This window comes from Synchytrium microbalum, assembly GCF_006535985.1.
Source record: "Synchytrium microbalum strain JEL517 chromosome Unknown SmJEL517_scf0069, whole genome shotgun sequence".
NCBI lineage: Eukaryota > Fungi > Chytridiomycota > Chytridiomycetes > Synchytriales > Synchytriaceae > Synchytrium > Synchytrium microbalum.
In genome coordinates, this window is record NW_022158418.1 from 1 (window position 1) to 13,263 (window position 13,263).

The window sequence follows — 13,263 nt, forward strand, 5'->3', positions numbered from 1 at the left end:
GTCGCGTCCGTTTCAAACACTATCGACGACACGTTGTTCCTGGCTGCTTGTCGACCGTGAAGTAACTGCGTGTCGGCTGAAAAGGTCCTCCATTTGAAGCGAGGAAGAAAACAGCGAGAGGTTTGGTCGTAGTCAGTAGTAAATGCCGTGACCTCCTATTGCTGCGACTTGAGATGTACAAAGTATGTGACTATTGACTCGTTTCAGGACTTTCTTCAGCCAGATTCGAGATAGCTGATATAACGAGACATAAAAATTCCTGATGGCTCTACATTTCGCGGCCAACTTGGCCTGTTGATGTTTGAAACGCGAGCTTATGATGGAGTGCGTCCAAGCAAAAAACTTGATGAGCGAAAGTTAGAATAGATATACATGTTAATTAATAGCTAAAAGCTTCGCTATGAACGATGCAAACACGTGTTTTATAATGAGATTCACGCCTTGAAGTGTCCGTTGCGTTTTCGTTACACGTAACTGCTGTAGTAAGAAGCATGGTGGCAAATGCCTTCGAATGTAGCAGGATCTATCTCAGAGTTGCCTAAATGGAGCTACGAACTATTGCCTCAAGAAAACCACTCTGCATCATCACGTTGGGGTGGATTTCGCAATGCCGTGCGTGAATTTTATAGCAAAAAAGTAACTGAATCTCAACCAATTGCAAGAGATTTCACATTTACAACTGATGGGAAACATGTCATCTTTCTTGGAACGGAGCCAAAGCTGCCGACTCTTGATGGACGGTCAACATTGCAAAATCGTAATCTTACTCTGTATATTGCAAACGTGGAGGACGCAACCGTCAATGATATCGATATGGAGGATGGTCCTGCTGGATCTAGTCCTGCCAGTGGTATTCACTTTTGTCGTTTGCTATCGTTTCCATTGCCACACGCTAACAATGTATACATTATCCAGATCATCAGCGGGAATGCACACCGCTGTTGAGCTCAGATTGGCTACGAAACTATAAGAGACCTACTGTAGATCGTGCAGAACAACGCCAACGTGCTGGAGGTCAAGGGATCTCTTACTTTCATATCGCCGAGCAAGCACTTGACATCAGAATCCTGTTCTCCTTCTCTAGCACCCTATTCATTGGAGCCATATCCATCGCAGAACCCAAGATATTGCAACTACTGGAAATCCCAACTACTGTAATGGACATCCGTCTCGATGCCAAATTGGGTGGCCGACGAAACGATCTAGTCTCGTTCGTTAGAAACCGAGACCTGTACGTGACTACGTTTGATGGTATAGAGACAAGGCTTACGTATGCAACCACTCCTGGTGTATCCAATGGCTGTGCTGAATATGTAATGTCGGAAGAGTTTGGGAGATTCACGGGCTACTGGTGGTCAAATAGCAAAGATGATGTGACTGGTGTCGATAGAGCAGAACGGATACTGTATTTTCAGGTCGATGAATCCCAAGTTGACACGATACATATAAATCGTCCTGGCCTAGACGCCGATTTTGACACATATCGATATCCAAGAGTTGGAAAAGAAAACGCTAAAGCTGATCTTCGCATTGTTGATTTTATTCCCAGGAGGACTCCTAACGTAAGTCATGAGCGTGGGGATAAATGAATGTGAGTCTTTCTGAAGGATTACCCCTCTTTAGGAAATGCCACCAAAACCAGTAGAGCGGATGCTGAGAGGCTCATGTAGTCTCAAAGTATTATTCCCGTGGCTCGAGTATATAGTTCGCATAGGCTGGCTTCCTGACAACAATAGTGTATGGGCACAGTTATTAGACAGAAGACAACAACATACGGCCTTGATTAGAATACCTCTAACCATGTTTGTCGCTGCCGGCGAGAACTCCACTGGAGTAGTTGAAATATTGTTTGAGGAGGACGCCACGACATGGATCAATGTGGCTGACGGCTTACAATTCTTTCGTCAATCTGAAGACGGTGTATTGTCTTTCATAATACCATCGGAACGATCAGGATTTCGACATCTCTATCGTGTCGATTCATATAAAGACGATAATAATCTAGATTCACCAGCCAAACCAAAGCAAATCGTGACTCAACTCACTACTGGAGACTGGCAAGTTTCAGATCAATCGATATGTGTAGATGAAGAGCATCAGCTAGTCTACTTTACGGGACGACGAGAAACACCGCTTGAAGGACACTTATATGTGGCTTCTTGTGCTCTAAAGGACGGAATTCCGATAGATTTATTGCAACCACCTAAACTTGATGCAACCGAATGCCAAAACTTAACTCGCAACGTACGCAGATTAACTCAATTAGGGTGGTCTCATACCATCCGCTTGGATTCCAAGTGCACTAGATTTCTTACCATGAAGTCTAGTTTACAGGAGAAGCCTGTGATTGAGGCTTGGAAGCTGGTAGACGCACATCCTCTTACGAAACCTATATTCGTAGATGATTCGGAGGATATCCCAATATTAGATGAAGGAGATCTACAGTTTCCTGAAACAAAGGATTTGTCAGATACTTTGCCGACTGTATCTTATCTTGGCATCACGTGTCCTCAAAGCATGCTTGACTTTCAAACCAGTCACATGCCAACTCCAGAGATATTTTCTTTTATCAACAGTTCAGGTTTGTGGCTTGTTATTCATGTGTTTCTATTTGAGCTAAAGCTGACGTGTTTTGCTTAGGTGTTAGGATATTTGGCCTGGTATACAAACCTGATGGCTTCCAGCAAGGCGTCAAGTATCCAACTCTGCTCAGAGGTAATCTCCAAGCAACCATTAAAAAGTCTATGGGCAAGCTGGCTCACACATTCACAAATAGTTTACGGCGGACCTCGTGTCCAAGTAGTCACAAACGACTTCAAATATTCCAAGTTTATGAGATCATACTTCCTAGTATCACTCGGCTACGTGCTAGTACTGGTGGACTCTCGAGGCTCATACAATAGAGGATGTGCCTTCGAAGGCCACGTAAAAGGTCGCTTAGGTCAAACTGAACTCCGAGATCAAATCGAAGCCCTGATGTACTTGTGTACATCAGAAACCTTGCCATATCCGGATACTGATTTGACAGAAGCCTGGGAAAGAATGAAAACCGAATCACGAAATGGACATTTGAATGAATGCTGGATTGATCCGGAACGTGTGGGTATACTAGGGTGGTCGTATGGTGGCTTCCTGGCTTTAGTTGCTCTTGTTCAACATCCTGCAATCTTTTCTCGGTGCTTGGCGGGTGCGCCGGTTGCTACATGGCTAGGATATGACGCACCATACACGGAACGATACATGGGATTACTAGATGAGAACAAGGAGGGATATAAACGGGGTAATGTTATAGAACTGGCAGATTCTTTTCCCAATGAAGAGAATAGAGTCCTTATAGTCCATGGGCTTCTGGATGAGAATGTACACTTCAAGCACACTGAAGCTCTCGTCGGTGCTCTAGTAAAGGCTGCTAAACCGCATCAGGTACAGGTGTATCCGACAGAACGACATGGTTTACGATCTAGTTCTGTAATTGAGCACTATGAGACGTTGAGTAGTTGGTGGTGGAGTGGAATGTAATATAAGTGTTGGAATTGTGATGTAACAGAAAGTGAAAATGGTGACCTCCACTGTACAGTAAGTACACGATTGTAAATTTGTAACTTAAGAGAATGCCAATAAATTTCCCTGGATATAATCGCATTTGGTTTGGGCTTTGTGCTGAAGGTGATGAGCTGTCCACGTTCAATTTTTCCAAAAGGACAAGCTACAGAGGGAATGAAGGGGAAATGCAATAGTGCTAGTGTGTGGGGCACAATCTGCAAGATATACGCTCTTATAACCGGAACAAGTGACCGCTCATCAGCAAACAAGGGAAAAGCTTCAACCAACTTCGCGACCATGGACAATCAACAACCACTAAACCGTTGCTTTGTTGGCGCGATGATGCATTGTCCAAATGGGCAAAGAGATGTCGAGATAATCCCCCGTGCAGTGCTGATGGTCGACGCTCAAGGCAACATTGAAAAGCTCGTGCCAGTTCCTATTGACATGAAGGCCGAGGATGCAGTCATATTCGCTGGTGTTCCGAAATACGGGCAGAGGCCACAAGTCGTTGAACTGCTGGCTGGTATAACTTTGAATCTTTGTTTCTGACGTGTTTTTCTGAAAAGCGTCGCAAAAACCTTGTCACCCAAAAACGACTTATCAATTCCATTTTTCGCTCATTCTTAGGTGAATTCTTGATACCAGGATTCATTGATACTCATATCCATGCTCCTGTAAGATTTGTGGTGACGCTTTTGTGTGGTTTGACGCATCCATTGACACTTTCTTTGTCATTAGCAATTCCAGTTTGCGGGAACAGGTACCGCTGTATCTCTTATGGAGTGGCTTCAAGAGTTTGCTTATCCTGCTGAGAAGAGAATGGATGATGCCGAATTTGCTAAGTTGGTGTATAATAAGCTGCTTTCGTATCTTATACGGAATGGGACGACTACTGCAGTGTATTTCGGAAGCATACAATTGGAAGCGAACAAGGTTTGTTGATATCCGAGAGTTCTGAAACTATTGCTACATTCGATTTGAGCAGTGTTTTGTCACGGTACGACTCACCATATGTTCGAACGTAGGTACTAGCCGATCTTTGTATACATTACGGCCAACGTGCTTACGTTGGCAAAGTCGCCATGGATCAAAATGGAGGACCCGGTTATGTAGAAACGACTGAAGAAAGTTTGAAGGCTACTGAAGCCTTTATTGAATATGTATTGGGCAAGAAGAATCCGCTCGTTACTCCGATTGTGACTCCAAGGTTTATTCCAACATGTTCTTCCAAGGCACGTGTTGGTGAAGAGTTTTATTTAATCGTGCCCGATATTCATCAGTTGAGACGTCTCTCATTTTTTTTAGTTGCTTACGGGTCTTGGAAAGCTCGCAAAGAAATACAATGTCGCAATACAATCTCATATATCCGAGTCAAACGATGAAATATCTGATAATTCAGATGCCGAAACATTTGAATCGCATGGGTTGCTATCATCACGCTGTGTCATGGCTCATGGTGTCAAGCTACATTCCTCGGATGTATCACTGTTGGTATCAAAAGGATCGACGGTAGCTCACTGTAAGTGTCAAACAGTCCTTTCTTTCTATGGAGCAAGTCTCATCCAGAAATTTACGCAATCACTACTATAGGCCCACTCTCCAACCACTTTTTCGCCAACGGTGTCTTCCCCGCCAAGAGGTGGATGCACCACGGTCTCAACATTAGTCTCGGAACAGATATCGCAGGCGGATACTCGACATCAATGCTAAGCAGCATCCGACATGCAGTCACGTCATCTCGCGCATTGAACGATCTAGCACCAACAGCTCACAAAACCGCTGGCTTCGATATCATGAACTGGAGAGAAGCGTTTTATCTCGCTACTATGGGCGGCGCCAAAGCGTTGGGTCTTGAAAGGACTATTGGGTCGTTCGATGTTGGGAAGTCGTTTGATGCGATACATGTTAATTGTAGTGATAGTTTGGTGAATAAGCCCGGTGCTGGTGGTGGGTTTGGATTTGGGGGTGGACTTGGAAGGGATAAGGATGGTGGTTTTGGATTTGGTTGGGTATGTGTGAAATGGTTTGCGAGTGTCTTATTGATCATCGTTGCATATGTCTTATGCATCGTATTCCTTTCTTACATTCTACAATTAAACATTAGGGTGGTGGAGGAGGAGCAGGTGGTGGCGATGGAAAGAAAGGAGCTGGTGGTGGCCTTGGTGAGCAAATCTTACAGTGGCGCTGTCGCCATTCTTGACAATTTCAATCGTGATACTTAACAACAATCCAAACTAGGCGGAGGCTTTGGTGGCGGTTGGAGTCGTGATGGTGGAGCTGGAATTGGAGGAGGATTCGGTGAGTACGACGTTCAATGCTTGTTCGTACTTTCTGCTTGTCGCAGTCAATGTTCCCGACGTCTGCCCGTTTACCAAACTGAAACCCCCATCTTCTCATATCCACAACCTACATCTGATAGGTGCGGGAGCCGGTGGTGGTGAGAACTCTCCAAGTTTCAATAACCCAGTACCTTGCTTCAAAAACGACGACCTCGCTCAGATTATTGAAAAATTCATAAACCTGGGCGATGATCGAAATATTTATAGTGTTTTTATTGGAGGAAAGCAAATTGTATATTATGGCAGAATGGCAGTAAACTAGTTGTGTTCTGGGTTTGCTTGCAAAAAATATGTGATATACTGGTAGTCACTTTTTTTCGTTGGATCGATCACGTGGTTAGATTTTATTTAAATAAATGAACGTTCGAGATTTTGGAAGCAACAATTAGTTTCTTCGATCAATTGGATTCACCCATAATTTCTCGGATCCAAGGAACCCAGGCTCCGACCCCTAACATTTTAAGGTTAGAACGCGACCCACCCCTTCCAAAACCTGGGACAACACAAGATCAGTCATGATCGACATGACAACCAACGGCAAAACAAGGCCAGATTAGGCTTGTCGCTAAATCTAACAAGGCCATGACTTGCATATAAGGAAGAGCAGAAAAATCAAAATGGGACAACCGATACTACCAGGTGCGAGGGCACCCATCTTGATTCCTCAATTGGAAGATGTTTCCCTCGTTTCCTCAGACGCCATCAACGCTGTCATACGTTCGTATGCTGTTTTCGAGGAATTTGCATTTTGTGACGCAAGTAAATATATTGAAACAATTGAAGAAGGTATGTAACTTTCAAATAGACAGAATTTGTCGAATGATTTATATTTCTTATTTTATTCTTCTTCAAGTTGCAACGTCGTCTGAAACTCTTAGCAGTGCAAGCTCTCTACGACAGCAACCGATATCACCACGGAACTCGCCAGTATCATTATCACAGACTACACCACCTTGCGGTGCAATCGATCAAAATCATAAAGAAGAGGAGGATTTACGTAGCTCACCATCGATCATGCTTACCTGTGCAACTGGTGATGAAGTACGTTTCATTGAAATCTTTTTTAGCTTATTGCCAATACTCGCAGACCGATTGCTTATACTTTTCAATTTAGTTACCATCGTTCATGACTAAAAAGCTAGTTCCATCTCGCAAGTCCTCTAAAACAACCCCAATCGACGCCATAATACCGCCATTCCTGAAAAACACTACCGCCGACGTGCAAAAGACACGGCTCTATAAACGAGATATATCTAAAGAGGCTGCCGTAGCCCGATCCCACACACACAAACATTCCTCAATAGCACACCACGTACACGAAGCATGGACAGCAGCACTATCAAAACTCGGGTGGAGGAAACCAAATGGAGACGAAGACTCTGACGACGAAAACGCAACAACGGCCGCAACACTGCAAAACACCATGATGAATCTCAAAACCACGACACAAAGTCTGGTACTGACAGATCCAAGTCTTTCGTGGACAATGATTTCTCCGAGTCCACGGCTTCAGAGACTGACCAAAGTACCACTAGCTCCGGGAAGCCCGATGCCGAGTATAAATAGAGCTTCATCGCACCACGTTCATAGAAGTGTTTCAATAAATGCAGGAGGTCATTCTGCAACGTCATCGAGGGACTCGTTTTCACCAAGACCGATACGACAGCATGCACGTAGGACTTGACAGAAACAACATAGTAGTTTGGCCCATATATTGTATCTATATTTAAAGCCATATCAAGTAGTTATTTTCGAACGTGTTGGATTTCTTACATGAGTTGTAAAACTTGGCTGATGACAATTTTATGGAGATTTGCAGCGGGCTGTAATCAACCTGGCAGGCCTCCGCAGAAATTGCTTCGTGCGTCAAAAGCGTCCCTGGACATTTTGACACGATTCCGTGGTTATAGGCAAAGTTGACCTTGAGAATGTCCCATTGATATAGTAGCTCCACTATATCTGTAGTTCAATGGTGGGTACAAATAGAGCCCTCACAAATGGTGCTAGCAAGGAGAGTAGAGCAGCATCTCCTGCAGTTGAAGATACACAGTCAAGAGCACTTTGTAACCCGTTTGACCAGGAGTTACTGTGCCATAGCTGAATTACGAGACTGCTAGCTTCACCATTACTATCTGCGTTCGACACGGACGGACACGGGTTCGACTCATACAGAGGTCGTGGTATCACGTATAGACTTGGGAGCTTTCAATTCGTTCAGCATTCGTCCGCAGCGACAGTTACCTCGTCTGAGCATAAGACAGTAGTGTCCGTATCAAAGAAACCAGCATATAGAGAACACCAACATGACACCGCAATAATTAAAAGCTTCAATTTCCAGAATGCTACCGGCTGCCTTTGCCATAATCAGTTGGAGATTGATCCATGCAATCTGAAAGCGCACTGAATCCTTGGTAGAAGCAACGTCCTGGTCTCTTCTGCAGGATTTGCGGCAATTTCGTTGGGATTACTTGGGATTGCTAATTGTCGTTTTTGTGCTAGTTGCAGTACTAGCAGTGTAAAGGAAGGGCTTGAATCCAGATTTGGAGCAGTCTCTTCCGAGCTTCATTATTCCTTGTTGCTTCGAGGTGCCTTGTTGACGTACGAGTTTGATATTCCTTCAAATTCTGGTAAATAGTCACAAAGTTGCGATTCCTCCCGTCATCGACAGGGACTTGCGTCTTCGTTAGACGTTGAGGCCGACCTGGTCGTTCAATAGAGTCACGTCTTTCTATGCAGCTTCGTTCTGTTGTTCGTCAGACAACAATTCATATTTATTGGTTGATTTGAGATTGGACCCGTCCTCCAATTAATGGACATGACATCAATTCAATTGAATACGTATTTTTTACGCGTCTCGTTCCCTCTTCGTCGCCCTTCTCCTTATTGTCTCCCATATATTATTAAAATTGTTCACCATCCCGAGAATCCCGAGTTCATGTGTATAATTTTGCTATCAATATATTGCTGAATCGATACAGAAAGCCTTCGCCACACCATATTCAGAAGTTGTTTGTTTCGAGAGGGGATTATATCTTTTATCAGACCATTTGGCTGCCGATATACCATATATCTTCTTGTCTCAAGAGACTTGATGAGAATACCAAAGTTCAACTCTTCAAAACTTTGTTTATTCTTACACTATATGATATAAATGTACTATTATATTACTCAGCCCTCCTTCACTGACTGCCCCAACACTATGGACATACGCAACACCAGCGACTGCCTCGAATTCGTCGAAATACAGCAATTTCGTGGCCAAACGAGGAATTTGCAAAAGCCTTGTTCAAAAGATTCGTTAATTTAGCTCCAAACCTCGGTCCAAGGCTATATTGTAGCGGTGGAACTGTGAGTGTGATACCAATGATCATAAAGAATGATTTGGCATTAGTATACCTGATCAAGTAAAAAGTTCAGGATTCCACCATAACCCTATTACTATACTCACTCCGCCCTCCTTCACTGACTGCCACCACACTATACACATACACAACACCCCTCGATACATCCGTGTCTTTGTAAATATGATTCCCAGCATTGACGTTATCTACGATTCCATCAGCAATCATCTGCCATGGATGCCTGCCGCCATCATAAGTCCTCCAGACTTGATAATGTGATGCACCTACACTACCTCTCCATGTAAGCCTCGCATCTCGTGAGGGATACAGGTATGGAGGTGGCGGTGCTGGTATTATTGGTATGTCTCGACCGTAGAGCTTTGCTGAGTATGTTCGCATCATCTTGATGACTCGTTGCTCGTCTGGATGGAACCCTTCTGCTGGAGGGAATCCTGGATAGTGATACGCTAGGTATCCTTCGTATTCCTTGTGGGTGTAAAATCCACCTGTGATATTGGCTTGGGTTAAAAACACTCGACCAAAAAAAACCAGAAGTTCACTGCGGAATCGCACAGCTTCATACCTTGTTCAGCGTGAAATCTCAAAGACCATATCAGAGCTCCAGCGATTTCCTGATTCTTTACTACTGTATCCAGCATAGCTTCCATTACTTTTGGACTGGCAAGACCGAATTCACCACAAAAGAATGCCTTATTATATTTTTTTGCCAGCTTCAGATCGTTCTTGGCCTGGTTGGCATAGTCGTTGGTGCCTTGTGGTGAATAATAGTGGTTGTCGATGGCATCTACATACGGCGACTGAAGGACTTCTTTGGGCCAGTGTTGATTTTTGGTTCCAAGACTTCCGTCTATTATTATATGGTTTTGATCGATGGAGCGGATGAATTTACAGATATCGATTGTCCAGTCTATTGAAATTGTGTGTTAGATGGATATCTGACATTGCGCAAAAATATGAAGCCCGCATTCACACATACCTGATGGTGTCGAATAGTCCCATCCTCCAAGTTCGTTTCCAGTCTCGAATCTATCAAAGGAAATCGTCAGAGCCTGTTCTCTAACACTATGAAGGTATCTGGAACACATACCCAAGTATTGTGGGATCATCACGATACACCACACCCGTAACGGTATTCCTTCGAAGAATAACCTGTTGAATGACCTGCTTAAAGTCATTCCGTACTAGCGAATCCGTCCAGAATTCCAGCTCTCGTTTCCCTCTGAATGCAGCAAAGTCCTTCACACCGCCGTGCCATTCCCAGTTATCGATAATTGGGATGATGACTCTGATATTATAACGGGATGCAATAGCAATTGCATGGTCGAGTCCGATAAAGAGGGCTTCGTTGAGTTTGGTCGGTGACTCGATGTGTCGATTTTTGCCTACAGATAGTGTATACGTCCTAATCACACGACCTTGCATCTGATGTACCGAGGCAAGCGCATCCTCTATTTCAAGATAGATCGTGTGATTATGTGAGCTTAAATGCTGTAAATGTAGTCTCTTGCAAATAGATCATATGTGTTTATCAGCTCGCAGAACTTCAAATATTGTTTCTTGCAAGATCAACCAAATGTACCCACCTTGTTCCCAGGGAGAAGGAGCTCGCTCCCATTGGTCTGGCCTTCCATCTTCGAGAGCCTGTATATTTGGCACGTTCCAAGATATGAATCTGAACGGCTTGTCGTATTCATAGAGGATTGTGCCTTGACAGTATATAAAGCCTCTTTCTCGAGCAGAAACTGCTTGTCTGGAGGCTGGATCTTGCTGATTACTAGGCACTTCCGGCTTGCTGAACCACGGCATGCTTGCAACTTACGAGCGAACGGTGCCTTTCGCCTTGTTGCTTGTTGCAAACTGGTCAGTTTCTTTCAAAGAGTTATCGCGTGAGATTGACATTGAGAACGACGAAAGACGTAATGTGGTCGCGTGGAAGCAGTTTTAACCTTCATTTTCGTGATAGAACGCGACCATAATGACCTTGGTAATCGATTACCAACCAAATCGTCACGGCTGAGTTTCAAAAAAAGGTAGAACTCTAATTCCAAGAGTGGACGAAAGGAAACGGAATTGCACCATTGCTCTCGAAATCATACAAGGACAATTTTATTACTAACTTCTGCTAATCTCATATCAAGGTATGTCTTGTACTATGTGAACTCTATTTTTTTCACTGTTGTGAAGTTGCAATGATCGAAACCCACAACATTACCGCATCATGCAAGAATTATCGCATTTCTAAGCTTGGCATAGTGCTCATAAGTCAACAATGAACGGAATGATGCTATGGTGGTTCGCTTGGCTGACCTTTTGCTCGCCAATGAACGGGATGACACAATGTCGCTGCTCTTGGCTAACCGTTTGTTTGCTTCTAGAATGTCTGTCCCTAGTCATTTCAAGGCTATGACGCTCAAACTCTCCGTCGGAGCTGATGTAAAGCCTTGACGTTGGTCACTTGTGCTCCATCACACTTGTGCACTCACAACCCTCACTTTCAGCCAAAGACACGATTCGATGCTCTGGTATCGTCTGATCTACCAACCCCTGCTTTGAAGAATGGTGAAGTGCTAGTCAAGATCCACGCTGCCGCTCTCAATCGTAAGCTCCAACCAGAGTGTTGCACGTTGGTGCCTCAATACTCACACTTTCTCTCAGATCGAGATGTATGGATTCGTCAACTAGGAAGTGGTAAAGAAGGTGTCGTCTTAGGATCTGACGGTGCTGGAGTCATTGTAGCTTCAAATCCAGACAAGACTCTCATCGGAGAGGAAGTCATCATCAACCCCGGTTTGAACTGGGATTCTCAAGTATCGGGACCAGGTAGCTTTCACTGATTCTATTCCTGCCAAATCAGTCTAAATAACAACAATGCTCTCGCTCGCTCTTTTGTTCTTCAGAGAACCCGGCCATATATGAATCATTGGGACATCCAACCAACGGTACCATCTCCGAGTACCTCGTAATCCCAAGGAAATACGTATACACCAAGCCAAAGCATTTGAGCTTTGCTGAGGCTGCTGCTCTGCCTCTTGCTGGATTGACTGCTTGGAGAGGTCTTTTCACTCAAGGTGTGTTTGGGATGCTTCAGTGTTTTTGTCCAATATCTCAAAACGCTAAATCCATATCCTGTCCTCATTCAAAGGTGGTCTGAAGAAGGATCAAACCCTCTTGATTCCTGGAATCGGTGGTGGTATGTTTGCATTTTGACTTCACTAAGTGTTTCAGGATCGCCTCATCAGTACTCATGGTTGACAAATTTCTCGATAGGTGTCGCATTGTTTGCTTTGCAGTTTGCAGTAGCCATTGGAGCTAAGGGTATGTCCAATTGCCACCTGAAGTTTCTTCATTCGAACGCAACTTGTCTTTTTTTCACCATTATGAACCCATTCTCTTTCTATTCTTCCAGTATACGTAACCAGCTCAGACGATGAAAAGATCAAGAAGGCCATCGCATTAGGAGCAACCGGTGGTGCCAACTACAAGACAAAGGACTGGAGCAAAGGACTCGCCAAAGATCTCGGAGGAAAAGGAATCGACCTTATATTCGATGGTGCCGCCGGCCAAGAAAACTTTGATGCTTACTTGAACTTGATGAAAGTCGGTGCTACATACGTAAACTATGGAGGTACAGCTTCATGGGCTGTCAACCTCCCCATTGCTACATTCTTTTCTAAGCAGCTTTTACTCAAAGGGTGTGTATTATCGTCTTCGTTACATCCGTCAATACAATACTCATCAATCCTTGTATTTAGAACTGTAATGGGCAGTCAACGAGAGTTTGTTGACTTGGTTAACTTTGTCAACGATCACAAAATCGTACCCATTGTCAGCCAAGTATTTGAAGGCCTCGAAGATGGTTCAACTAAGGCATTCAACCTAATGCTGGCTGGAGCACAATTCGGTAAAATCGTCATAAGCATGGACCACAAGTTGTAGGAAATTCAACCAAGATAACTTGCTTTGAAGTGGTTATATTTTTCTCGCAGATCTAGTCAACAGGAAATATAAACAATATC

The 13,263-nt window shown here is 44.0% G+C and overlaps 3 protein-coding genes across 3 annotated transcripts; 2 read left to right on the top strand and 1 right to left on the bottom strand.

Moving 5' to 3' along the window:
• Positions 1 to 3,840: 3,840 nt before the first annotated feature.
• Positions 3,841 to 6,147, top strand: GUD1 (guanine deaminase; the record flags this gene model as incomplete). Its single annotated transcript, XM_031171895.1, has 9 exons — positions 3,841 to 4,069; positions 4,174 to 4,220; positions 4,285 to 4,479; positions 4,572 to 4,784; positions 4,852 to 5,065; positions 5,137 to 5,555; positions 5,651 to 5,708; positions 5,785 to 5,844; positions 5,966 to 6,147. 9 exons carry the CDS (start codon positions 3,841 to 3,843, stop codon positions 6,145 to 6,147), a joined length of 1,617 nt encoding a protein of 538 aa, XP_031022115.1.
• Positions 6,148 to 9,298: 3,151 nt separating this feature from the next.
• On the bottom strand, positions 9,299 to 11,053 carry SmJEL517_g05970 (uncharacterized protein; the record flags this gene model as incomplete). Its single annotated transcript, XM_031171896.1, has 5 exons — positions 9,299 to 9,732; positions 9,810 to 10,154; positions 10,224 to 10,273; positions 10,335 to 10,695; positions 10,831 to 11,053. 5 exons carry the CDS (start codon positions 11,051 to 11,053, stop codon positions 9,299 to 9,301), a joined length of 1,413 nt encoding a protein of 470 aa, XP_031022121.1.
• Positions 11,054 to 11,584: 531 nt separating this feature from the next.
• SmJEL517_g05971 (uncharacterized protein) lies at positions 11,585 to 13,183 on the top strand (the record flags this gene model as incomplete). Its single annotated transcript, XM_031171897.1, has 7 exons — positions 11,585 to 11,680; positions 11,746 to 11,845; positions 11,903 to 12,067; positions 12,145 to 12,315; positions 12,390 to 12,437; positions 12,515 to 12,562; positions 12,654 to 13,183. 7 exons carry the CDS (start codon positions 11,585 to 11,587, stop codon positions 13,181 to 13,183), a joined length of 1,158 nt encoding a protein of 385 aa, XP_031022122.1.
• Positions 13,184 to 13,263: the final 80 nt, after the last annotated feature.